This window comes from Pelodiscus sinensis, chromosome 8 (assembly GCF_052426305.1).
Source record: "Pelodiscus sinensis isolate ZL-2025 chromosome 8, ASM5242630v1, whole genome shotgun sequence".
In the NCBI taxonomy this organism is placed as follows: domain Eukaryota; kingdom Metazoa; phylum Chordata; order Testudines; family Trionychidae; genus Pelodiscus; species Pelodiscus sinensis.
Window position 1 is genome coordinate 3,361,576 of NC_143059.1, and position 23,833 is coordinate 3,385,408.

The window sequence follows — 23,833 nt, forward strand, 5'->3', positions numbered from 1 at the left end:
CCGGGACACCGCTTCCTGCAGCTCCCATTGGCCCCCAATCTCCATTCCCAGCCAACGGGAGCAGCGGGAAGCGGGACAGACCGGGACACCACTTCCTGCAGCTCCCGTTGGCCCCCGATCTCCATTCCCAGCCAATGGGAGCAGCGGGAAACGGGACAGACCAGGACACCGCTTCCTGCAGCTCCCGTTGGCCCCAGTTCTCCGTTCCCAGCCAATGGGAGCAGCGGGAAGCAGCACAGACTGGGACACCGCTTCCCGCAGCTCCCATTGGCCCCAGTTCTCCGTTCCCAGCCAATGGGAGCAGCGGGAAGCAGCACAGACTGGGACACCACTTCCGCAGCTCCCATTGGCCGGGAGTGGTGGTTCTTGGCCAATGGGAGCTGCCATCGCCCCTACCTGCGGAGGCACAGATCAATAGAGCCCTGGGGGACCGTATCCGGCCCATGGGCTGCTATTTACCCAGCCCTGTGCTGCAGAATGCGAGCGTGGCCTTCCAGAGACATGGCAGCCCACTGTCGATGGAGCCCGCGCTTGTGCGGCTCTGCTGGGGATGGAGCGGTTGTGACACACGTTCAGCTGTAGGGAAGACTCTTTAGTAACAGGCGGTGGCTGGCTCACCCTGATTGGGCTCCGAGGGTGGCCGGGCTGGTGAAACATACCGGACTGATCTCCCGGGCGACCGAGGGCCTCTGCGTCCTTATACAGGCGCTGACGCTGGATGCCAGCTGGGGCTTTTGGAGGGGTTTTGCAGGCGCCCTCAGTCAACCAGAACACGCGCAAGGTGCTTTATTTCCATTTTATTTTATTTTTTTGCTGAGCCTTTTGCTTGCACTCCCGCCTCCAGGAAACTGCCGACATGCTGAAGAGCCACATCAAGGAGGAGCTGATGCAGGGTGAGGAGGACGACTCTGTTTATGAGTCCATGGCTCACCTCTCCACTGACCTGCTGATGAAATGCTCCCTGAATCCCGGCTGCGACGAGGAACTCTATGAATCTATGGCCAACTTCGCCCCGGCTGCCCCCGAAGATCTATGTACGTATAGACTCCCTGTTGCCCGGAGTGCCGCAGGCCTCATGGAGCCTAACCCTCTTATTGCGCTAAGCCGCGTGTTTACACCGGGCAGTGCCACGACTGCATAGGTCACGTGTGCTGGTTGCAGCGTTTCAGCTCTGTCCACACCTGAGATGCTCCAGATCTGACCCTTCCCGAGCCAGTGGCTGGGCTCCTGTCGGCTTTGTGAGAACTGGCCTGAAAAGAAGCACCCTCGCCTCCTTAGACCGCAGGTCTTGCTCTGCAGGGCGGGAGCATGTTAAAAAAGGCTCCAGCTGAGCTCTGGGAAGAAGGACAAGGAGCTTAAATTTGATGCAGAAGCTGGGAGGTCCCTGCAGTGTCTTTAGAGGAGGTGGGATAAGCGAAAAATGTGGGTTGCTTGCTACTGTTGGGCGGTTTAAGTCCATCGGTACTTGTTAGCCAGGATGGGAAGGGGGGTGTCACTCGCTTCTGTTTTCAGAACTGGGAATGGGTGACGGGAGGGATCAGTGGCTGAGTCCCTGTTGTGTTCACTCCCCCTGGACACCCGGCATTGGCCACTGTCAGCCGACAGGACACTGGTCTGGACGGACCTTTGGTCTGACCCCGCCTGGCCGTTCCGATGTTCTTATGCGTGTTGGAAACAGCTGTTGGGGTAGGGAACGGTATTTGCACATAAGAAGAATGCACTGCCGCGGGGGAACGTCTACTGAAACACATGGACAGCAGACCTGACCTGGGAGTGCTCTCTGCCCTCGGAGTGCAGAGGACACCACGAGCCAGGCCGGAGTGGCTTTGGGGTTCAGTAGCTTTGCAAGCCCGTCTCTGTGACGTCTCGGTGGTTGCGTGGACGTGGCTGTGCTGCTTCCAGACCAGGCGGTCAGGATTTCAGGTGGAGAATAAGCCGCTGTTGACAGTCTCGCTCTCAAAGGCCTATTGTCCCGGTGCCCAGGGCAGGGCTGGGGAGTTGTGGGTAGCGTGTGCTGGTTCAGAAGCGGTCTGCGGCCGTGCGCTGGCGAGTGGGCGGAGCTTGGGGCCAGTTATTTAGTGGGGGAGGGCAAATCCCAAAGGGGGAGCAGCGAGGTGAGTGGAGGGAGTAGAGCCGCCGGGACTCGAGGGACGCGCAGGACGATGGACTCATCGTTTTGCAGGAGGAAGGGGGGGGCAGTTCCCGTCACTCCCCGTCCGAGTCGTTGGAGTCGGACTGTCCAGAGTCGCGGGGCTCTGAAAATGGCCGGGGGAGGGGAGCGTTCCGTGCTGTGGTCTCCAGTTTCAGAGCCGGAGGGCTCAGCAGACGAGGAAAACGGGCTGATGGCCCGTCCTGCCAAGGGCCTGAGCCAGGTGGCACGTCCTGACCCTCCCCGGGGACGAAGGTGCGGCAGGCCCCATTGCGTTCCCGCGAGGCGGGACAGTGTCCCACACTTGGACTTGCAAACCGTGACCCTTATTTCGGTCCGCGGCTGTAAAGCCTCTTTCGGGAGCCTCTGGCCCTTCCCCCCTCTAGGAGCGACACCGATAGCCCTGGGCCGCTCTCTGCGCCACCCACTGACCGCACTGCCTTTCACCGGCTGCACGCTTCCTGCCTCATCGGCATGCCGCCATTTTAGTGGGGGACGTGCCCCTGTCACTGCCCCCCGCCCCGTGTGCTTGGGACCTTGGGCACAGATCCGGGGCGCCACATTGACAGCCTGATTCCCCCCCACCCAGGGGCAGGGACCAGCGGAGCGAGCGCTTCCTGCTTCAGAGACTGACCTAGTCGATTTCACACGCCCCGCAGGGCGCTCCTGGGACCGCAGCTGTTAAACACCTGTTGCATGAGGCAGGCCCTGAGTGGCTGGGGGGCTGCTCCCCTGGCCTTCCTCTAACCCGTGTCTGGGGACCTGCAGCCGCCTCCTCTTCCTCCAGGGAACTCGCGCACGAGACGTAACGCCTTCCGCAGTCGGGGCCGGGTCGATGGCCAAACACTGAAGCCATTGTCCTAAGTGACAGAGGCTGACCTGAACACAGCTGGCTTTGTGTGTGCTCAGTAATAGCTGGCCACAAGTGCCTCTGAAGCCGTACCAGAGCCAGGGGCAGGGGATTCCGTACGTGCCAACCTGAAAGGCAGGTACAGCTACGCACCGAGGCAAGCCCATATGCATTGTGGGTATCGCGAGACCAAGGGGCAGGGACTTGACCTCCTAGAAGTTTCAAGGCTCTGCTGGAACTGGAGAAGCTGTTGACCGATGGGAAGTCTCCAGCACTGTTCCCTCTAAACTTTTCCATCCGTGTGTGGAATAAATTTTATGTGCACCAAGGCATGTGCGAGGGTGCACCACCACTAGAAACCAAAAACCTCGCTCTGAGCGATCTGCTAGTCAGCGGGGCGGCATCTGACTCTCTTCTGAGTGGCCACCCAAGCGCCCAGCTTACAGCGATGCTGGTCTCCAGTCGATGCACCGAGGGGAGGGGAAATTGGAGGGCAGCACGAGGGTCCAGCGTGGCCTGTCCTCTCCCCGCTGGCTTCACGCCACGAGATCCTGCACCCTCGGTCCTTGAAGCAACCCTGGGGCCACTTACAAAGGACGGCTGGGCACGAGGCGCAGACTTTGTGGGTTACTCTGCTCTCCCCCCTAAACCCTGCCCGAGTCTCATTTCTGCAGGGAATAGACAATCCATCTATTCTAGCAGGTTGCCCAGGTGTCAACTTATCTGGGGATATGGGTAAGGCATTAACCGATGACCACGGCAGAACTGTGTGCCAGAGACAAGGGTGTGAGAGTCGCCTACCTCTGGGAAGCCAGTCTGCCTCCCGCCTTGCCAGTGTCTGCGGGTCCTTGTGAGCTGCCACTAACCTCTCGGCCGTTTCACTGAGCAGCTTCCCGTGCTCGATATTTCGGCTCGACTGTCGGGCGTGTGCTGTATTTCGTGCCAGTTAAGCCTGATCCTCCGACGCGTGGACCGTTTCGAGCGTGGCGCTCTGCTGGGCAGAGCTGGCGAGGTTTTATTTTTCCTTGGCAAAATCAGCTTGGCCATCTACGAGGAAGGGGGGAAGACCCCCCCTACACTGAACTCCCACCCTGCAGATGGCTGGTGGGGTTAGGGAGCTATTAACCAGTCCTGTAAAGCAGACTTGGTCCCCAGTACAGGTCACTCACTATCGAGGGGTCAGAGCAGTCTGTTGGCAGGTGATTTTCTCTGCCTGAAACAGCGTATTGGCATGGAGGTCGATTTCTCCCAGGAAAGCCGTAGCCGCCTTATGCAGTAGTTTATATGGTGAAAAGATTTGGCTCCGCAATAGAAGAGGCCCCACTTCCTGCTGCTGCGCTGGTCTGATGATTCTGCAGAAAAGGAGCACGAGGCCGGCTGTGTTTTCTGTGCAGAGGATGAGGGGGCTTTGCCTTCCTGACACTGCTCCGCTCCGAGATCCACCAGTCAGCGCCCGGCTCAGACTGCCTGTGCATGGCTGGTTGTACAAGCTGTCAATACCAGGCGGTTACGATTACTGACGACTCGACCAAGACGTCACGTTTCAGTGCAGCGCCCTGCACTCCCGTGCGTGGCGCCTTCCAAACAGTAGCTCACCCTCGGCGCCTGGCTGGCACCGTCCGTGAACGCTCGGCCGCACCACGCGGTGGCTCGTCCCGGCGTGCACGTCGCTGCTTTCCTTCGCTGGGCACGGGGGACCAGGCAGACACCCTGTGCAAAACGCACAGAGCCCAGCAACTTTCAGGGGCTTAGAACCTGGCCACAATAAAACCAGCTCGAACCAGAACGGCCACATTTCCACACGGGGAGCCCGTGGCCGTGATGGTGCACGCTTTGCACGCAGCCCTGCTCAGAAGAATGCTTCCCCCCTAGGGGTGCCTGAGGGGGTGCTGTCCTCCCTGCTAGGATGGCGCCCCCTCCTGGTCACTCAGGGGAATAGCTCGCAAGGTCAATGCCTTCCCCACGGTCTCGCCACCTCTGGGTCAGCAGCTCCTTCCCGCTCTAGGAACTGCTACGGCCTCTTTGTGGCTTGGACTCTCTTGTGGCCAGGTCACTCGGGGTGTTTTCCCTTCTGAGCTCCTGTAGACTTCCGCCAGAGGTCCTGGGCGCTCTTCCCATTCGCTGACACCTAATGCCACTTGCTCAGCGCCTTGCAGGGCCCGGCTCAGAGACCCTCTCGTCAGCTGTCAAGGTCTGCTCCCTTTTAGACCCTCCTGCCTTTCCCTGTGTTCTTTCCCTGCCCTGCCACGCCCCTTGTGCCCCCAGGTTCGCCAGCATCTAGCGTCTTGCGGCTGCCGCCACGCCGGAGGGCTCACTGTCCTACAGGCCGCGGTCCAGACAGCTGCAGGGCGCCGGGCAGCAGGCCTGCTCGGTGGGGATAGCGAACCCGCCTTCCCGTATCCAAGCCTTGCTACATTCAGGTCTCCTGCAGGCAGGGGCCACGCCCGGATGTGGCAGCCCAGTGGGTGCCCGTGCTGGGAAGTGATGGGCAAAGGCAGGCAGGGTTAGCATGTGGGTTTAGCGGGCGTGTCACTGCTCCTCTCTCGCCGTGGTGGGCGTCCGTCACCCTCGCTCGTCCGACTGGGACTTGGCTTCACGGCCCTCTCGGAGGGCACAGGCTGGGGGTTGGAATTGCCCCCGCGGAAGCGTGTGTCCGAAATCTCAACCCCCGCTACTCCTCGCCGGGGGGGAGCAGCTTGTGCCAAACCCGGGGGCGGGGTGAAGCCGTAGCCCAGGGGTTACTTTTCCCAACGGTTCTTCCAGATGTCGAGATGCTTCAGTCGGCGCCCGAAGCCCCCGTCGCCAGAGACCAGCTGTCTGTGACCTCGAAAGACTCCATGATCCGCAAGTTCTTAGAAGGTGAGAACGGGGAGGGAGCGCCGGGGAGGAAGAGCCGGGGCCAGTCCCGCCCACTGCGCGCCAGGGAGGTGCCCGGGTGCTCTCGCCTTGCTGTGGCCTGTAGCCCCCGAGGGCCCATCTGCTGGGGGAGGCGTTTGAGTCTCTGGGGGTGGCTGGTTATTCTCCTCTCCTGCCTGGCTGTGCAGACAGCGCGGGGGCCTCTGCCCTGAGTTCAGTGGGAACGGATGAGACCCGATCTCTCTGCTGGGTGCTGAGGGGCCTGCTGGGAAAGCTTTCGGGCCTGAGGTTCCTGCATGGTGGTGCTCCGGAATAGGGGCGTAAGATCCCGCTCGATTGGCTCCCTGGTCAGCCATATTGTTTAACCGGTTAAGTGATTAAAGGGGGACGAACAGGGGCGGGGGCGGGTGGGCCTGGCTGGAACGGCTCCCCCCCATCTGCCACCGGACTGGGTGCCCCTCGCCCTCCCCGCCTGTGGCAAACAGAAGCCTGGGGAGGAGGAATGAAGCTGTAGGATTCCCCTCGCTCTTTGCTTGGGCCAGTCAGACGAGTGCCAGCCCTGCAGCCAGGAGCCCCCGGGAGTGCCAGCCCCTGAGGAGCCGTCCTCCCTCTCTGCTGCTAGTTTCTGTAGGTGGCAGGAGACCTCCTCGGGGGAGTTGCTTGGGGCTGTTGCTCTCTGGCAGCGGTGGGCGGCTGGGCCCGGCGTGGCTGCCTCGTCGAGTGGCTGTTTCCGTTGTGGCCACGCCGTCAGGCCGGCTGAAGGTGGCGGGATCGGGGGGAGCGCGAGAGCCCCGCTCGGGGAGGCCCCGTCTCTCGCTGACTGTGGCTGTCCCCTAGGCAGTAGCACGGACGTGCCGGATTCGGAGGATCCCTACCAGGAGTGCGGGGAGGACGAACTTTACCACACTGTGGAGCAGGACGACTTCCCTCAGGAAATGGTCAACAGGCCTCCCGTCCCCGTGCCCAGGCCCGACTCCAGCACCCTTCACCAAGACAGGGAGCTGTACATTTCCAAAGGTGCGTGTCCCGGCACCGTCTGTGGGTCTGTCCCATGGGCCCAGCGCCTCGTCTGAATCCCCGGAGCGTAGATTGGTCACCTCTGGGTCCTTGGCTCGTTCCCTAGGAGATGGGCCGGCGGTCGGGTCCAGTGTGTGGTCTGGATTGGACCCTTCGTCCCCCCTCTCCCGGCAGGGCTTTTGCATCCTGCGATCTTGGCGTGACTCCGCCCCTCGCGGGAGCAGTGGGGCTACGGGCCTCCACAGGCAGGGACTCTCCGGACAGGCCCCGTTTCTTCAGGAAGCCCCCACAGAGCCAAGCAGACAAAGGCGTGGCTGGTGTGCAGACGGGCAAATTCAGGCCCAGAGCCTCTGTAAAGCTGTCCCTGAGTCTCTGCAGTTGGAGATAGCACCAGTGCCGTTCCCTAACCACTAGCTAACACTCCCTGCCCGGAAACTAACTTGACCCCAGATGCTCTGCATGGGTGAGGTGACGTGGCAATGGCTTTGTCTGCCTGAGACTCAGCGGGCCGACCCCACGCCGCCATTCCCGTGTCGAGAAAGCCGGCTATCCTGGCGGATGGCTGCAAAGCCACAGAGGCATCAGCCTTCAGCCCTCGCTGGGGGCAGCCTGTGTGGCTGCATCTCCCCTGTTGCTACCAGGCGGCCCATTGGCCTTCCGCGGGGGGTGGGGTGCCGTGCGATTTCTCGTGTGCAGCCTTCCCGGTGCCGAGCGGTGTCTGAGCAGAGCCCGTCTCTCAGTCTTTGCAGGGAAAACTCAGGAGAGGCCCAGCAATGTGTACGTCTCCACAGGGAAGATGAAGAAAGGTAAGCCCAGCGCCTGCGCCCCAGAACGTTCCCAGAATGCTCAAGTAGCTTGCGCTGTGAGCTACTGTCCTGGGAACGAAGCGTGTGTGGGCAGGGTTGCCAGGTGTCCGGTATTCACCTGGACAGTCCGGTAGTTTTGCCTCCTGTCCGGTAAAAAAATTCAGAGAATACCGGACACCCGAGATGTGCTGAGCTGTCCGGTATTTTCTGAATTTTTCCCCGGACAGGAGGCAAAAATGCCGGGCACCTGGCAACCCTACAAACACCCTGCGCTGCTCCGTGCCTCAGTTTCCCTTCCTGCCCTGTGTGCCATCTATTTGGACTTCAAGCTGTTAAGGGCAGAGCCCGTCTCTATGCGTCTGCAAGCCAGGGCCCCTCCAGGGACATAAGGGTGCCGGACAGCTCGCCTGTGTCCCTGGCATAGACCCCAACCCAGGGCCAGTGACTGGTTTAACTTGCTCTTTCCAGAGCCTGCGGTGAGACTCGTCAGGGACCAGTCGCAGTCCAGCGTCTACGACCCGTTCGCCGGCATGAAAACCCCCGGGCAGCGGCAGCTGATTACGCTGCAGGAGCAGGTCAAGATGGGGATACTCAACGTCGACGAGGCCGTGCTGCATTTTAAGGAGTGGCAGCTGAACCAGAAGAAGAGGTCGGAGTCGTTCCGGTTCCAGCAGGTACAAGCCGCTGCTTCTCAGCGTCCCTCCAGCTCCTTCGGGGCTGGCCGGTCCCATCCATTCCCTGGCAGCAGGAAGGGCGTTGCTGGAGTCTCTGAAATCACCGTGCCCCGGGGGCCGAGAAGGGAGCTGTCGGCCAGTCCAGTTCAGTCCCTGCCATCCATCTTTGGCAAGGTTGTGCCGTCAGGCCAACGGTTCTTGCCCTCCTCCGACCGGCAGCGGTGTCCTGGCCTGACCCTCCGCTGGCCCCCGGCAAGCTGGACCGGAGACGGCTTCCCCCGCCTCCGGCCTCCGAGACGCCCGACTGACGACTCTGCGGGTGTTGGAGGGAGCCTGCCTTTGGGAGCAGCTACCGCGGGGCCAGTGCCTGAGGGAGGCCCTGGGTTACGGGTGCGCGGCACTTCGTGGTGGGGTTCGGGAAACGAGCACCCGTGTCTCCCTGGCTCCATATTCCGGCCACTGCAGCATTCTCGGCTCCTAGCCCCCCTCGTGTTCCTGCTGCCGCCGAGCCGGGATCCCCCAGGCGTCCGCGAGAGCGCGCAGGGGCTGCCGGAGACTGAGACTCCTGGAGGCGCTGGCGGGACGAGAGCAAGCCCCTTCCTCCCCTCGTTCTCGCCCGGGGAGCCTCCCGAGGACACTGCCCAGAACCAAGGCTTGCTGGGGCGCTGCTGCTTGGAGACAAGAACAGCTCCGAGGAGGTCGCCTTCCTCCCTGTTCTCCCTCCCTCCATGGGCGTAGCACCGCCGCTGCTCTGGCTTTAAACCTCGCCTCCGGGGGTGGTCCCCTTGGGCTGTGTCCTCCCAGACAGCTCCCCCTCCTCTCGTCACCCGGCAGTGTCCTGCTGCGGCGGGGTCCCCAGCCAGAGGCACTGCCGCCAGGGGTCCTCTGGGGCTGGAGCACCCACGGGGGGATCATAGTGGGTGCTCTGCACCCACCTGCAACAGCTGGGGCAGAAGCGCCCCCGATCGGCCGTTTGGGGGCTCAGGTAGGGGCTTGGGGGAAGGCAGAGAGAAGTGGTCAGGCGTGGGCCTTGGGGAAGCAGTCAAGAGGGTGCAGGAAGAGGTGATGCCCCAGAGGAGGCATGCAGTGGGGTGGGAGGGAGCAGAGCATGGGCGAGCCCTCGGGGCAGAGCAGGGTTGGTGCGCCCGGGGGAAAACGTGAAGTCGGTACCTATATCCCAGCTACCCATCCGTTCCCCCCTTGTTTCAGCGGGAAGGTTTGGAATTCCACTAGGACTGAGCCCCACAAATTGGGGGGCGTGGTGGCCCACTGCCCTTCTGCCCTTACCACCTCCTGCCTGCCCCTCGGCAAGGGCTGGTGGGGATGTCGGGGGGGGGGGGGCCGTGAGCAGCGGCACAAATCCCGTGTCTGTGTAGTGCCCGTAGCGGGGGAACAGAAATACAGGACATCGGGGGATAGGAGAGCAAGGAGTCGGCTCTGGACACAGCGTTCTCCAGGGCTTCTCCACCAGACACTGGTGGGCCTCTCAGCCTTCAGTGCCCCCCACAGCATGTGGTGTTCTCCTGGGAATAGATTTTGCTGCTGGGGTGCAGCTCGGAGACAGATTTCGCCCGAGAACATTCCTCACCATCATAAAACGCCGGCCCGAGTCCGCTTATCCCAAGCCCTGAAAAGAGCGTGTTGTGATCTTCTAGGAAAACCTGAAACGGCTGCGAGACAGCATCACCCGGAGGCAAATGGAGAGGCAAAAAGCGGGAAACCGTTCAGGTAACAAGCTTACTCCACCTCGCTGTCCGCGAACAAAGCTACTAATGGGGTCACTTGCAGAGTATCTGCCAGTCCCATGCTCATCTGCCTTGGCTTTGCAGGCTGGAACTTTGTCTGCATGGATTTTATTAACTCTTGTGTTCGGGAGGTAAAGGATTACCTGGTTACCTGGTACGCATTACCCTTACCAGATGATGCTTACCGGCTAACAGGTTAACCAGCAGGCTGGCCAGACCAACCGCACCCCGCTGGGAAGGCATGACGCAGCAGGCCTGGCCAGACTGGAGCAGCCTCCCACCCGTGGTGCAGCAGGACACCAGCTGGCTGCAGCAGCCCCGCCGCCCACCAGAAGGCTGGGCTAGAAGAGCCCCCCTCTCTGGTAAATGGAGTGGAGCTGAGGCGGCAGCCATGTGTACACGGCCCGTAGCCTGGCCTCTGCACCCCTCACCGGGTTTAAAACAAACCAAAGGAAGTTTTTCTTCCCTCAGCGCACAGTTAACCTGTGGAACTCCTTGCCAGAGGACGTGGTAAAGGCCAGGACTTTAACAGGGTTCAAAAAAGAGCTAGATAGATTCATGGACATTAGGTCCGTCAATGGCTGTTAGCCAGGATGGCCAAGGATAGTGTCCCCAGCCTCTCTTTGCCTGGAAATGGGTGACAGGGGAGGGGTCATGTGAGGATTCCCTGTTGTGATCCTTCCCTCTGGGGCACCTGGCATTGGCCACTGTTGGCAGAGGAGGATACTGGGCTAGATGGACAGTTGGTCTGACCCAGTCTGGCCGTTCTGATGTTCTCACCATGCCTATAGCCCTTCTCCTGGAGCGAGAGCTTTACAAACACCATCCCCTCAGCTCTTCCCGCCTGCTGCAGCGTCTGCACCTCCCTGAGCAGGGCCCTTCGCTGACTGGCCCGGGGCCCCCGGCATCTCCATGGCCGTGGGGAATAGAGCAGGAGAACCTTAACGTCAGCCCCTCGGCTTCTTCCCCTGGTGCCACAGCCACGCAGGAGTGGGGGAGCGAGAGGGGCCAGGTGTGAACTGGGCCATTCCAATGCGGCGTTCCTGCTGAGCGTGGAGAACAGAGACGCTAAATGTGGCCCCGCCCAGCGGCGGTTCTGCTAAGCGTCCAGGGGGTGCTCCTGGGGTGACATGAAATGGCCTCTCTTTGCTCTAGGCCAGGTTCATCTGGCTTAAGTCTGTGGCCTTCTCCTGGCAAGCAGCAGCAGTGTGGTCCAGCTGCCCAGCTGATGCTTTTAATGGGCACTGAGCAAGGGAAGCCAAGTCCCGGTGGGAATGGGTGCTGTGACCTGCCGTCATTCGGGTTAACCTTGGCTTGGATGGGCCGTAGCCTGGGAGAGGCCGGCGCTGACCTATTGACGGCTGCTTTCCCTTCTAGACTTGGAAATCACTGTGCCTATCCGCCTGTCTCGCCACGCTCCCGGGAACCTGGAATGTGGCATCTATGAATTTGGCCCCAGGAAAACCACTTTCCCCCCCAGAAAGGAGCTGAAGCGCGGAGACTGGAAAACGGAAAGCACCTCTAGCACTGCAAGTAAGTACGCCAGGAGAGCTGGCCCAAAACCTTCCCCTTGGCCTGCCTTTGGACGTTAGCGCTCAGAAACCCCCAAGCGAGCGCTGCTGCGGGGTGTGTCAGTCTCATCCTACGCCCACTGACGGCAACAACCCCCCTCCAGTGAGTGGCGTCAATAGCTGCAGGTCTGCGAGTGCTTTAAATAGGAAGGAAATTCGCCCCGACTACAATTCCCAGCATGCAATGCGCCAACGTGATTTGAAGGGTCTCCGGATACTGCAGGCAGGGAACTGACCCAGGAGCCAATCCCTCGGCTGTTACCGAGAAGGGGCTGCCTGGTCCGAAGTGGCTGCCAGTGGGCTCCCGTGTGACTCGGGCACTCTGGAAAACGTTATTGGCCTTGGCTTGGAATCTGCTTCATTCCACGCCCGCGATGCTCTGAGTTCCCCCCGCAGGCTGAGTAGCGCTGAGAGTTCAGCAGGGTGGTTCGCTGCCTAGGGAGGCAGAACGGGGGGCCCAGGCGGGGTGTGTTGGGCACATCTCTGGGGCGGAGGCCAACGCCTCGGGTCTAGCTCACTACACAAGGCGGGAGTTCTGCAGGGTGCCGATTGGATGGGGTGCCGTAACCTCGCTGCCCCCAACAATCTGGCTGAGGTCCTGGTTCCCCTCTCAGTGGCTGGCTGTGCCGACGCTGTGCTGGGATGGAAGATCGGGTTTTCTGAAGCTGTCACCCATGCCAGCTGGGGGCGGCTAGTGGGGCAAACAAACTTGTCTTGGTTCCAGCACCGTTACGTTGGGGACTCATGGGGCTCTAAAAAGGTTCTTGGGCTCCCTAGCCCTGTAGTGTGTTACGCCAGGAGTGTGGAGGCATGGGGACCCTGCTGTGTCCATGTAACGAATGGAACCACCAGGGCAATGTCAGTTTCACTAGGCCTGGAAATGAGGGGTGCTCCCGGCGTGGAAACAGCTTCCTGGCTCCGCAAGCCAGTGTCAGAGTCAAATGCTTTCAGTGAAACACGGGCTGGAAACCCAAATGCAAGTGCAGGGCCTTGCGCGAGAATCCTGCTAAAAGCCACGGGACGTACAGGAGCCCGGTTTTGCTGCCCAATCTGAGAGCGATGCCAGAGGTGGGCTGGAGGAGGCATGGTGGAGTGAGTAGGCATGAAGAGGTAAATGGGCGCTCAGAACGACCTCTGGCTGGCAATAGCTCTAGGTGTAACGACACCCTCATCTCTTGTCTGCAAACCAGGCAGTGCCAGCAACCGATCGAGCACTCGGAGCACGCTGAGTGTCAGTAGTGGGATGGAAGGTGACAATGAGGTAAGCCGCCTTCTTTCTCCTCCGCTGCCTGTTTGCCGTCACAAACCCGGGCCTGGTTTTTGCATTGGTTTTTAAATGGCTTTTTGAATATATTTCCCTTGAAAATGCATAAGCAGCACAAAAGCTTAGCACCTGCATTCAATTGAACAAAACGCGCTTCTGCTGTGGAAGTGGGAGAAACACAGCGCTTCAGAATGTGGTTCCAAAGAGCATCCCGGCAGTTTTCTTGCATGTAATTCTGTAGCCCGATTTCTCCCCATCTGTGTCGCCCTCGTGTCTGTAGTCCGTTTGCAGTCTCTTTGAGGCAGGAAGCTTTCCTACTTATTGCTCCATGAGGCCCTGAGTACAGCCTCCCTTATTGTGATTTCTTGGTCAGATTGTAAGTTGATCTTCCTCAGTTGACTTGACCAGTCAAGAGATTATGCTGCCATAATGACACCGAAGGCAATATGTTTGGGGGAGAGCCTTAGGAGGAGCCAACATTCTAGTGCAGTGTGAATGGTTTAGCAAAACTTCCCTTCCCCTTCCGCTTTTGCAGGATAATGAAATCCCGGAAGTTAGCAGAAACCGTAGCCCAGTACCCCAGCAAATGGAGAGGTTGCCCCTTATGCCGCCTGAACGGCCTCCGAGAATACCTCCGCGAGGCGCAAGCAGGTACAGTACGGATCTTGGGTGTCCAACAGTTTGCAACACAGTGCTCACAGCTGGACGGCTGCAGGCGTAATGCATCCCTTTCACCAGAATGACCAGGCTGTTTACTAGCAACATTGATTGAGTTTGTTAATTCTGGAATCCATTTTACACTCGCATAGTGCTTAGAGGAGTTAATTTCCTAGTTCGTCACCTGACTGGCAATCCTCTTAGTAATCAGCTGACATGCTAAAAAGTTCTGTGTTACTGGGACATGGTGTCCACCACGCTGAATTGCATTGGGCCATCTAATCCAGGAGCGGGCCCCTGGCTGAGATATGTGCAGGGATCCCTTGGAGAAGGACCCCTCATGCCACGCTCGCAGGCAGTGCTGTGTTTGGGGAGGGAACGCCCTCCCACCCGACATTCTGGTTTTACATTCAGAAGCAGATTTGTTTACCTTTAGGACTCGACTCGGCACTAATGCAGCACTGGCTTAACTAAAGGTGAGTTTTAATATTGATTGAGTCAGACTGCTGTAAACTCAGTTACAAAAAATCCCTTTAGTTAAACCAGTGCCATTCCGTGTAGCCCACGCTTTCAGATCCTAGCTTGTGTAACTCGCCGTGTTAATAAACTTCTCCAGTTGTTACAATGCATCCAGATACAGTTGTGTGTCATGTCCAGAAGCAGAGAATTCCTCATTCCTTTGGCTCTTACAACTGGCTAACTCACTCCCCTGAAATAGGTGTCAATCAGCTTTTGAAGTTTGCAGTTACCAGTCATGTTCCTCCCCTCGCTCACATTCTGAGATCTCAGAAGAAAGGTGTTGTAAGTCTAGAGTGTTAATCTAACACGGAACTCTACAGACATTACATCTTCCCACAGCCCAGTGAGGCTGGCTCTGTTGATGCAGATGAGGGTTTCTCAAACTTTTTCAGCCTACGGGGTCCTTAAAATTTGATGGTGCCTTCAAAATATCCTGATTTTAAATTCAGTGGGTACCCAAATAGACAAAGTTTTGGCATTCTGTTTTTATATCTTGCATATTTCTTATAATTCCCCCCCCCCCCCAAAGACGACTATCAGAAAATTAGTAACAAAATAACAGAGTCATACAACTGCCATTAATATTTTCTCCTGGAGCCCCTAGACCCATTGCATGGAGCCCAAGGGCTCTATGGAGCAGATAAGAATGGCCATGCTGGGTCAGACCAAAGGTCCATCTAGCCCAGCATCCTGTCTGCCGACAGTGGCCAACGCCAGGTGCCCCAGAGGGAGGGAACACAACATCACGTGGTCCCTCCCGTCTCCCATTCCCAGCACGCTTTGGGAAACCCTGGTGTGGATGAAGGAACCAAGATGCAGAGGGCAAAGTGCTTTGTCTGGTGTGACGCAGGACTCTTGGGTTCTGTTCCATGTCTGCTGATGAATCACTGATTAGCAGTCCCTGCTAACCTTATGTCAACTTCAGTGCATAAGACACTGCCCTGTTATGTAAACTTACATATCCAGCACAATGCATTCTCACACTAGAGACTGGGTATGAGATATGTTGTTCCAAAGCCCTGTTCTCTGGTTTCTAATTGACTTCTGGGTCTTGTTGCAGGCCTGTGAACAACGAAAGCTTTTTCGCCCCACCTGTGCCACCACGAGGTCGCTGACTCCGGAGATTGCTGGACTACGGGATATTCGTGTGTGTGTGTACATATCTATACATATATTTTAAAGAATCTTTTTTTATACTATTTATAGATGGAAGCCAAATGATTTCCCCCTCCCAGCTCCTTGGTACATTTTGTAGTAACTTTTCACTGAGAAATCTCCCCTCCTTTTGTGACTTTTTTTTCTTTTCTTGGAGTGTCTTGGGACTTGTGGAAAAATACGTATCTGAGGTGGCAGAGAGACTTTGGAGTCCATCTCAGGTGGGGCTACACCCTCCCCAAGAGCACGCTGTCCTCATGGAACCCTGCACTTGAAAGCTGTAAAAACAAAAGAGAACCACCGGGAAATTATTGTTTTGTAAAAACTCTCAGAGACTGTCTTCAAAGAAGGCTCCCCTCGAGCAGCCTCCCAGGACTTGGGTGTAACGGTTTGACACTGGCCCGTTCCCCTGAAATGGCTCTTCCTTTGGACGTGATGGTTTTGCAAAACGCACTATGTGAAGACTTCCCCTTTCAAGCAAACGTTGAATACAGCCTTTTCCTTCCCCACCCTCTTCTCCTTGGATGGGGAGCGACACTAGCGAGGTGCTAACACAGCATTTTTGGTTGCAAGCCTGTCTAATGGCCAGTGCGGGGACTGCCCTGTAACACGAATAGCCGTATAGACGCCTTTTAGCAGCATTGTTACTTGAAATCCAAATACAGTAATTCCTCATTTAACACGTGCCCGCTTAACGTGTTTTTGCGATAGCACGATTTTTTTTTAGGCAACGTTTTTTGAATTACACGACCGTCCCCGGAATAACACGATTTTCCCAGCCGGCCCATCGCCGGCGGCTGCGCGGGGCTTCCCCTGCCTCCCTGCAAAGCAGCGGAGGGTTTGCCACTCGCCGTGCCGTTCCCTGGCGACCCCCCCTCTCTGGATGCAGCCCGGGTCCTGGCAGACCCGTCGCAGGGGCATACTCCCAACCCAATCCCCCTCCCCTCTCCTCCTCTTCCCTTCTCCAGAGCCAAACACCTCCCCTCCCTGCTGTAACCCAGTCCCCTTTCTCCCCCAACCTTATGTCCCGGTTCTAACTGACACCACCGCTTGAAACGCAACCCCCACCTTTTCCATTATTTTCAATGGGAAAATTGACCCCGCATAACACGTTTTCACTTAACACGATCATTTTCTGAAACATATCGATAGTGTTAAATGAGGAATTACTGTAGCTGACCTCTTGCATTAGGAGAAGACATTTTCAGCAGTCCTTTGGCCGTCCCCTTCTCTTGCAGGCATTTGAGAATTATGGCCACATGAAGGCCGTTCCTGCTTTGCCGTAGCATGTGGCTCAGGTAGGGATTTGATTGTTGCTTCCTCCATGGGCACAGGCATCGGGTTCAGTGGTTGGGTTTGGCCTGCCCGTCCTGTTGAGCAACGCTGCACCCACTGCAGTTGTGTCCAAGGGCTGGGTGTTTTCGGCAAGTGGCCAGTGGAGCCAGTCACTGACGAGCGTGGAGGAGGGGGAAGGGAAGTAATTCATGGGGTGCCCCCTGGTGTTGCCCTGTAGAGATGGGGGTCACTCAGACACTTCAGGCTAGGACTTGGGAAACACATCTTCACTTCTCAGTCCAGTGGAAACGCTTTTCAATGCAGCTTTGTGTGGCTCAAAAGCGCGTCCTTTCCGCCACAGGAGCTGCTCCAATAAATGATATTACCTCACCGCCTAGTTTCTCTCAGCCTGCGCCCCACACGGCTCCATACAAGCGCCCTCGGGGCTGCGTTAAAAGCATACGCGTGTTCTCCTCTGCTAACTAGGGGGTGCTTGGAACACGGCGGGCTCCCGACGCTGGTTTGCTGTAGAGTGCCGGTGACTTGCTTTAGCAGGGGGAAGGATTGTGGTGCAAACCGCAGGGGTTGTGTTTCTGCCCCTTTCTCTGAGGGTGAGCAGCTCCTCCCCAGCACTTTTCCATTGACCCGAAAAAAGTTTCTTCACTTTAATCGAGAAGAAAACGAAACCACAAAAGGAGGAAATGAGTTAAAGGAAATAAAACTGAAGAGGAGAGTTGATTCAGGGGCCTAAACTTCTGTTTTCTTTTGCACACACCTTCAGGGGTCCTTCCCTTTGTTAGGCCTGTGGGACCAGCTGTCCATGGGCTCCCTTGCCTCTCTCTCCTCCTCGGCTTGTCAGGTCGGTTCTGTGCTGCAGCACTGCAGGAATTCGCTGCTTTCCAATCTCCCAGGACATAAGCAAGGGCAAGAACCAGGGAATGTGGGGCAGATGGAAAAGAGCCAAGTCCCTCTCCTAAGATCAGAACATCTCCTTTCCAGAGCTTCACCTGTAGTCAGTGTGTTGAACTTTCAGCATTTCTCCAGAAAGTTGGTTGGGGCCCGAAAAGGAGTTCCGTTTGAGCCCTACCACCCGAGGCCAAAGTCCAAGCCCCACAGTCCTGACTCAGGTTACAGGGCCCCTGCTGGGGACTGAAGCACTGACTTTGGCCCCCCCATGAGGAAGTGGGGTTGGGTGGATTCAGACTTCACTCCCCCCCTCCATGCAGTAACTTTTGTTGTCAGCAGGGCATTGTGAGGCAATGAAGTTTGAGAGCTGCTGGGATAAAGCATACCGTGCAAGCTGGGGGGTGGGGAAGGTGGTGACTGCCTGCATTCTCTGTCCAGTCACCCCTACCCTGGGTCAAAAAACAGGACTATGTAGCATTTTAAAGACTAACAAGATGGTTTATTAGGGGATAGAAATGTAGGCGTGTTAGTCTGGTGTAGCTGAAACAAAATACAGGACAATGTAGCACTTTAAAGACTAACAAGATGGTTTATTAGATGATGAGCTTTGGTGGGCCAGACCCACTTCCTCAGATCAAATAGTGGAAGAAAATAGTCACAGCCATATATACCAAAGGATACAATTTAAAAAAAATGAACATATGAAAAGGACAAAATCAAATTTCAGAACAGAAGGGGGATGGAGGGGGGAAGGGGGGCAGGTAAATGTCTGTGAGCTAATGATATTAGAGGTGATAATTGGGGAAGCTATCTTTGTAATGGGTAAGATCATTAGCGTCTTTATTCAAATTTGGATGTAAAGTGTCGAATTTAAGCATGAATGACAGTTCAGAGGATTCTCTTTGAAGTGCAGTCTTAAAAGGCCTTTGAAGCAGGATGCAGGTAATCACGTTGTTGAGACGTCCTTTCTGGTTGAAATGGCAAGAAACTGTTTTTTCTTTGTGATCCTGTCTGGTATCTGTTTTGTGGGCATTGATCCTTTGGCGAAGTGTCTGAGACGTTTGTCCAATGTACATAGCGGTACAAACGCTACCCTGGGTAACGCTCATCCAGCACCTAGGAGACTCTCAGGTTTCCTCTCATCTGAGCTTGGTCAGGACACGGTCTGGTGGGATCTCGGTGCTGGTTGGGCTTAGCAGCACGCTGCGCCTCACTTGTTGGAGCTGCTTGCCTGGCATCTAAAAATAGCCCTCAAATCTCTGCCTGGCCCGCATCCCTCTTGCTGCTCCGAACTTCCCTCGGGCCAAACAGTCCCGTTTAAACGATTGTCCTTCTGTGCTTCCCAAAGCCTCTTGTCCACCGATGCCGCTTTGAGAGACCCCACTGCTGGGACAGCGACACCAAGGCGTGTTATTGGTTCAGGCCACACTCCTGCGCTGAGGAAACGCCTCCCCCTAGTCTAAGCAGGTGTGCCATGTATGGAGCACAAGTCAAATACATCCCCTGGAGACATTCTCCTTGTAACTCTGCCTGCGGATGGGCTGTGTGGCTGGCAATCTAGGACAAAGCACTTTTATTAACAGCAGATGATACAGCCTCGTGTGCTTGGGTCATGTGAACACGGGAACTGGGCAATGCTACAGGTGTGGCTCATAGCCTGGGCACCACCTTGTTAGAGGCCAGAGATGTGGTCCTCTGTTCATGCTGACTAGTCTCCAATTAGTCATTTAAAATGATTTAGGGCTTGATGCTTTATCTGTAGGCTCTTGTGTTGGATGAACATACAGTGCATATTGTCTCTGGCTAAGGGGGAAAGTGCTGAAACAGCAGGAAAAGAGTGGAAGAAGAAATGCTTGGTAATTCAGTTTGTCATTGAAGCATTAAAAAAAAAGTTCCTGTTTTAAAGTGAAAACACAGGGAGAGCACTGGCAATGGGAGATGATCTTTCAGCTCCACATCACTGATTCAAATGAGGCTCAGCAGTGACCTGTGAAGGCTGATGTGAAATGCATTTGCTCTGTTACACCCCTGTGCATGCAAAACCCACAAGAGCAGATGGGGCCATCGTGCCCTGTTGCTAAAGTGTAAGGCTAAGTCAACACTGACAGTTCACAGCACTGTAACTGTCTGACTCAAGGGTGTAAAAAACCTCCTTCCCTCCCAGCTCAGCAAATTAGAGCGCTGTAAGGCCCCAGTGTGAACCAGGCTACAGCGCTGGGCGTGTGGCTCCCAGCAGAGTTAGCTGCTTCCCTCATCGAGGTGGTTTACATATGAAGTTCTCTCCCCGGGCTCATGCCGTGGCCACACTTTCACTTTAAACCACTGCTGCTGCTGCACTTTCAACTTTAAGTGTAGACAAAGCCTAAGGCTGTCTGCCAGCACACCGTGGAAACGGAAGTCTCTGTTCCGTCCCTAGAGGCAGGCAGTCCAAATCTGACTGTTTTTAAAAAGTAAACATACAGCAGCCTGGACAGCCATGTTTGTGAAAGCCAGCTCAATGGAACCAATCCTGATTCTGTAGACATCAGTGGAAGATTTAGTCCTGGAATTCAGCGGGGACAGGCTCTCCCTTGAGATCTGCTCATTTTATGAAAGGCTGAAGGAAAACATAGTTTTCTGTAATTCTACAGAGAACATAAATTCAGTGCTTAAAGCCACAGTGAGAAAAGATCAGGCTGTGGTGTTTGCCAGTTGCACAAAATGGGGGAAGTGACTGTGATCAGCCCTAATCAACCCATATAACATCAGGTATGAAGATATAAGGGAAGAAGGACTCTCATATTCACTTGACTTACCCATATTCAGATGTTAGAATATTTATTTTCTGGCGTTGTGCAATATTTGGTAGAAAGTGGATGTGGTTTGCCTTTTAGGACAGGTATGTTAGCCCTAGCTTATGAAAATTACTTTTATATTCTCTCTGTTTGATCAACCAAATGCTTAATGCCATGTTTTATACTTCTAACTGTTAACATGTTTGGGATATTTTTAAATGTCAAAATTTTGAATAATAAATTTCCAGTTACTGACAAAGTAAATTTACCAGTCTCTTCAGATTGACTGCAGCCCTAACTCAGACTTCATAACTGCATGCATACCACAAAGGCCCTCACGATTCAAATTGTACACGTACACCAGGATGTTTGCCTACTGCACATGTAAATTGGGATGTTTGTGCACCTACTATATGTTTACACAACATATTCTCTACAATTCAGCCGCAAAGTTTTACATTCTCCTCCAGCACAGATTGTACTCAAATGACCCATTTTACTGATTGATTAAAATGGAGGTTATTTTTAAAAATAAGTCACATTTCACTGCCATATTTTACATGCAGCCAACATACCCTTTCAGGTTTTCTGTTACCATGGAAAATAATGTTCTTGAGTTAAGTTCGGTGCTACTGTTCAGATTTTTAATAGTGTAAGGACCATTAGAACTGGTACTGCAACAGGTATGCTAGGAGGGAAGAGTTTAACCGAAACAGAAACAGTTAAGCTGATGCTTATCGGTGAACGGGTTACACTCTTAAATCCCTACTTCATGTGCCCTGGCACTCTATGTGTGTCACGTTAGTAATACTAGTAGGAAGAAAATTACACCAATGGAAACCAGCAGAATCTGGCAATCCAGTGCATGGGCAAGGATAAACAAAATGTCTCGTGGGACACAGAGAGCCCTGAGGGGCCACATGTGGCTCGGGGCCATAGGTTGCCCACCACTGATGTAGGCTTAGATCACAACCTTCTCAACTCCAGCATTTTAGCTCATCGGGTATTGTCATGCGTAGCAGGGTAGCAAACAGGCCCTAATAACAAGTGGAGTTGCCAGCTAGCCTCAACTCTGCCATCTTCCTTATCTGAGAGAACAATTCAGTGCCCTGTCCTGAGCGTGTCATGAGCTGAGCAGGTCCCATGAACCAGGGGACTGTTCAACACCCGTTGTGGCCTGTTCCTAACAGTCCTGGTGTGGCTGGTGGAGAGCCCAGGTGAGGAATGGACATAGGGTGTGTGTGTGGGGGGGGGGGGGGGCACTGGCCCTATGCCTCTAGCCCTGCCCAGTATCTGGGCCTGGCTAGGCTGGTGCACTGCCAACCCCCTCCCCAATGGCTCCCCCTCTTGCACAGGTGGAGACAGCCCCTCCCCCGTGCACGCGCTGGTCCGCCCCTCCCCCAATGATTGCACCGACATGCACGCGCTGGATCAGCCCCTCCCCCAACGGTCCCCCCCCGTGCACGCGCTGGATCAGCCCCTCCCCCAACGGTCCCCCCCCTGCACGCGCTGGAGGCAGCCCCTCCCCCAATGGTTCCCCCCGTGCACGCGCTGGAGGCAGCCCCTCCCCCAATGGTTCCCCCCGTGCACGCGCCGGGTTAACGGCTTCCCCCGTGCACGCGCTGGAGGCAGCCCCTCCCCCAATGGTTCCCCCCGTGCACGCGCCGGGTCAACGGCCCCCCTAACGGTTCCCCCGTGCACGCGCTGGATGAGCCCCTCCCCCAACGGTCCCCCCCCCGTGCACGCGCTGGAGGCAGCCCCTCCCTCCGCGCCCGCCGCGCGCTGCCTCTGCTAGTGAGAGGAGGCGGCGGCGCGCGCGGGGCGGCTCCGCGGAGGCGGCGTTTGGCCCCCTCCCGCCACCGTAGGCGCGGCGCTTCCGGTGAGCGGCCGGATGACGTGGCCGGGGCAGCGGAAGCAGCGTCTCGGCGGCGGCTGGCTCGGGTCCGGGTCCGGGCCGGGCTGAGCGGGGCTGACGCGGAGGAGGCCGGCGGGGAGGATGGCGCTGCCCAGGCTGCTGCTGCTGTGCGCGGCCTCCGTGGCGCTGCTGCTGCGGGCCCGGGCCGACGAGCACGAGCACACGGTGAGGGGCCGCGCGCGGGGGGGCCGGAGACCGCCCCCTGTCGGGGCGCCTGTGGGGGCAGAGGGGCCCTGCTGGCTGCGTCCCGCCCCCCCCCCCCACTTCTAGTCACTCGGCGCCAGGCCCCGCCCCGCCCCTCGCGGGCCCCGCACTTGCTCCCTGCGCCTTCCGCTCCCGTGGGGCCGCCCCCCGCGCGCGCTCGCTGGGGGGGGGGATGCGCTCGCTGGGGGGGGATGCTCGAGACGAGCATTCGCCTGGCCAGCCCCCCCCCCCCCGGTTACCTGGTTACCGGGGACGTTACGTTCCCAGTGTGAGTGCCCGGAGTCTGGCCCGCCCTGGTCATTCTGCTCCACGCGAGAGGAGCGTTCGGGTCCCTGCGTGAGTCTGGGCTCCTGTGCATAAGGGACCGATCAACCCTTGCGAAAGCAGCTTGCATACATAGTCAGCGCGGGCACCATCTATATTTATAAAGCTGCTAAGGAGCTGTGCCCCCCGCCTTCCCCCCCTCCGGGCCGCAGCATGTGTTAGACCTGAGGCTGATCCCAGTGGCCGGGGTGGCGTAGAGGTGGCTGCTTGCCCCATGTGGGACACAATGAGGTGCAGGGAGTGCCGTGTGTATGCGGCGCTCCGGGGCATTGCAGCCTGTTGAGGTGGGGAAAGCAGCAGTGCAGGGGGAGCTGTCCCAACCTCTCACCCCTGCGGTCCTGCCTGCGCAGCTCACTGCCCCACCCTTGCCAGCAGAGCCCAGGGCTGCCCATCTGTCCACCGGGAGTAGAAGGGAAGGGGCAGGCAGGTCGGTGGGGTGGCTCCCCTGGGTGATTTAGGGGTCCTCTGGCAGCCTCAGTAAGTGCAGCAATTGGGGAGGGGATGAGTCTCCATGGGGGCAGTTGGACTCTGGGTGGTTGGGCACCACACTCTGGCTCCCCAAGAACCTGGCAGTGGGGGAGTCCTCAAGAGCCTGCTGCTGGTACATAAGCCCAGATGGGAGCTGCGCTCCTAGCACTTGTCCCGAGCTCTGCACCCTGCAACCCCTGGGCTGTCATGGCTGTGATGTGGGCGTCTGCCGGCTACTGCGCCATGTTTCTTGGCGTTGAAAGCCCGGTGGAGTGGGGTGGAGGAAAGGGAAGTAGGGGCTTGTTTTAAGATAGCAATTCCAAGTGGTGAGGGGCAGCAGCAAGGTTGGGTCTGAGCTGGGAGAGTGGGAGGAGGCAGGCGGGATGCAGAGTGATGTGATGAAGTTGCTCTGTCGTCCTGCAGGAAAAACTTTTTTTAATATATGGAGAGATTACTTAAAGTAGGCTTCTTCTCCTTCTGAAAATGTGCAAATCCCTTTTCAAAGCAGATGAAATAAACATTACAGAGTAGGGCTCAGTATGCTGAGCAATCTTCTGCCACTTCTGGTAGATGAAAAGGTAAATCTGGGGTCTTTTTCATGTTGTGTACTAGCTACATAAGAACAGCCATACTAGGTCAGACCATAGGTCCATCTAGCCCGGTGTCCTGTCTGCCGACAGTGGCCAATGCCAGATGCCCCAGAG

At 56.9% G+C, this 23,833-nt stretch overlaps 2 protein-coding genes across 2 annotated transcripts in view; both read left to right on the forward strand.

Moving 5' to 3' along the window:
* The window catches only part of PIK3AP1 (phosphoinositide-3-kinase adaptor protein 1), a 62,897-nt gene extending 42,415 nt beyond the window's left edge, over positions 1 to 20,482 (forward strand). Inside the window, exons 8-17 of the mRNA XM_075934528.2 lie at positions 845 to 1,034; positions 5,763 to 5,858; positions 6,693 to 6,872; positions 7,613 to 7,678; positions 8,147 to 8,352; positions 10,008 to 10,080; positions 11,475 to 11,630; positions 12,859 to 12,929; positions 13,468 to 13,583; positions 15,169 to 20,482. Coding sequence (XP_075790643.2) covers positions 845 to 1,034; positions 5,763 to 5,858; positions 6,693 to 6,872; positions 7,613 to 7,678; positions 8,147 to 8,352; positions 10,008 to 10,080; positions 11,475 to 11,630; positions 12,859 to 12,929; positions 13,468 to 13,583; positions 15,169 to 15,223 — 1,209 coding nt within the window. The 3' untranslated portion in view covers positions 15,224 to 20,482. The remainder of the gene's footprint in view (positions 1 to 844; positions 1,035 to 5,762; positions 5,859 to 6,692; positions 6,873 to 7,612; positions 7,679 to 8,146; positions 8,353 to 10,007; positions 10,081 to 11,474; positions 11,631 to 12,858; positions 12,930 to 13,467; positions 13,584 to 15,168) is intronic.
* A 1,577-nt stretch (positions 20,483 to 22,059) lies between these two features.
* The window catches only part of TM9SF3 (transmembrane 9 superfamily member 3), a 55,386-nt gene continuing 53,612 nt past the window's right edge, over positions 22,060 to 23,833 (forward strand). The window contains exon 1 of the mRNA XM_075934527.2: positions 22,060 to 22,298. Coding sequence (XP_075790642.2) covers positions 22,215 to 22,298 — 84 coding nt within the window. The 5' untranslated portion in view covers positions 22,060 to 22,214. The remainder of the gene's footprint in view (positions 22,299 to 23,833) is intronic.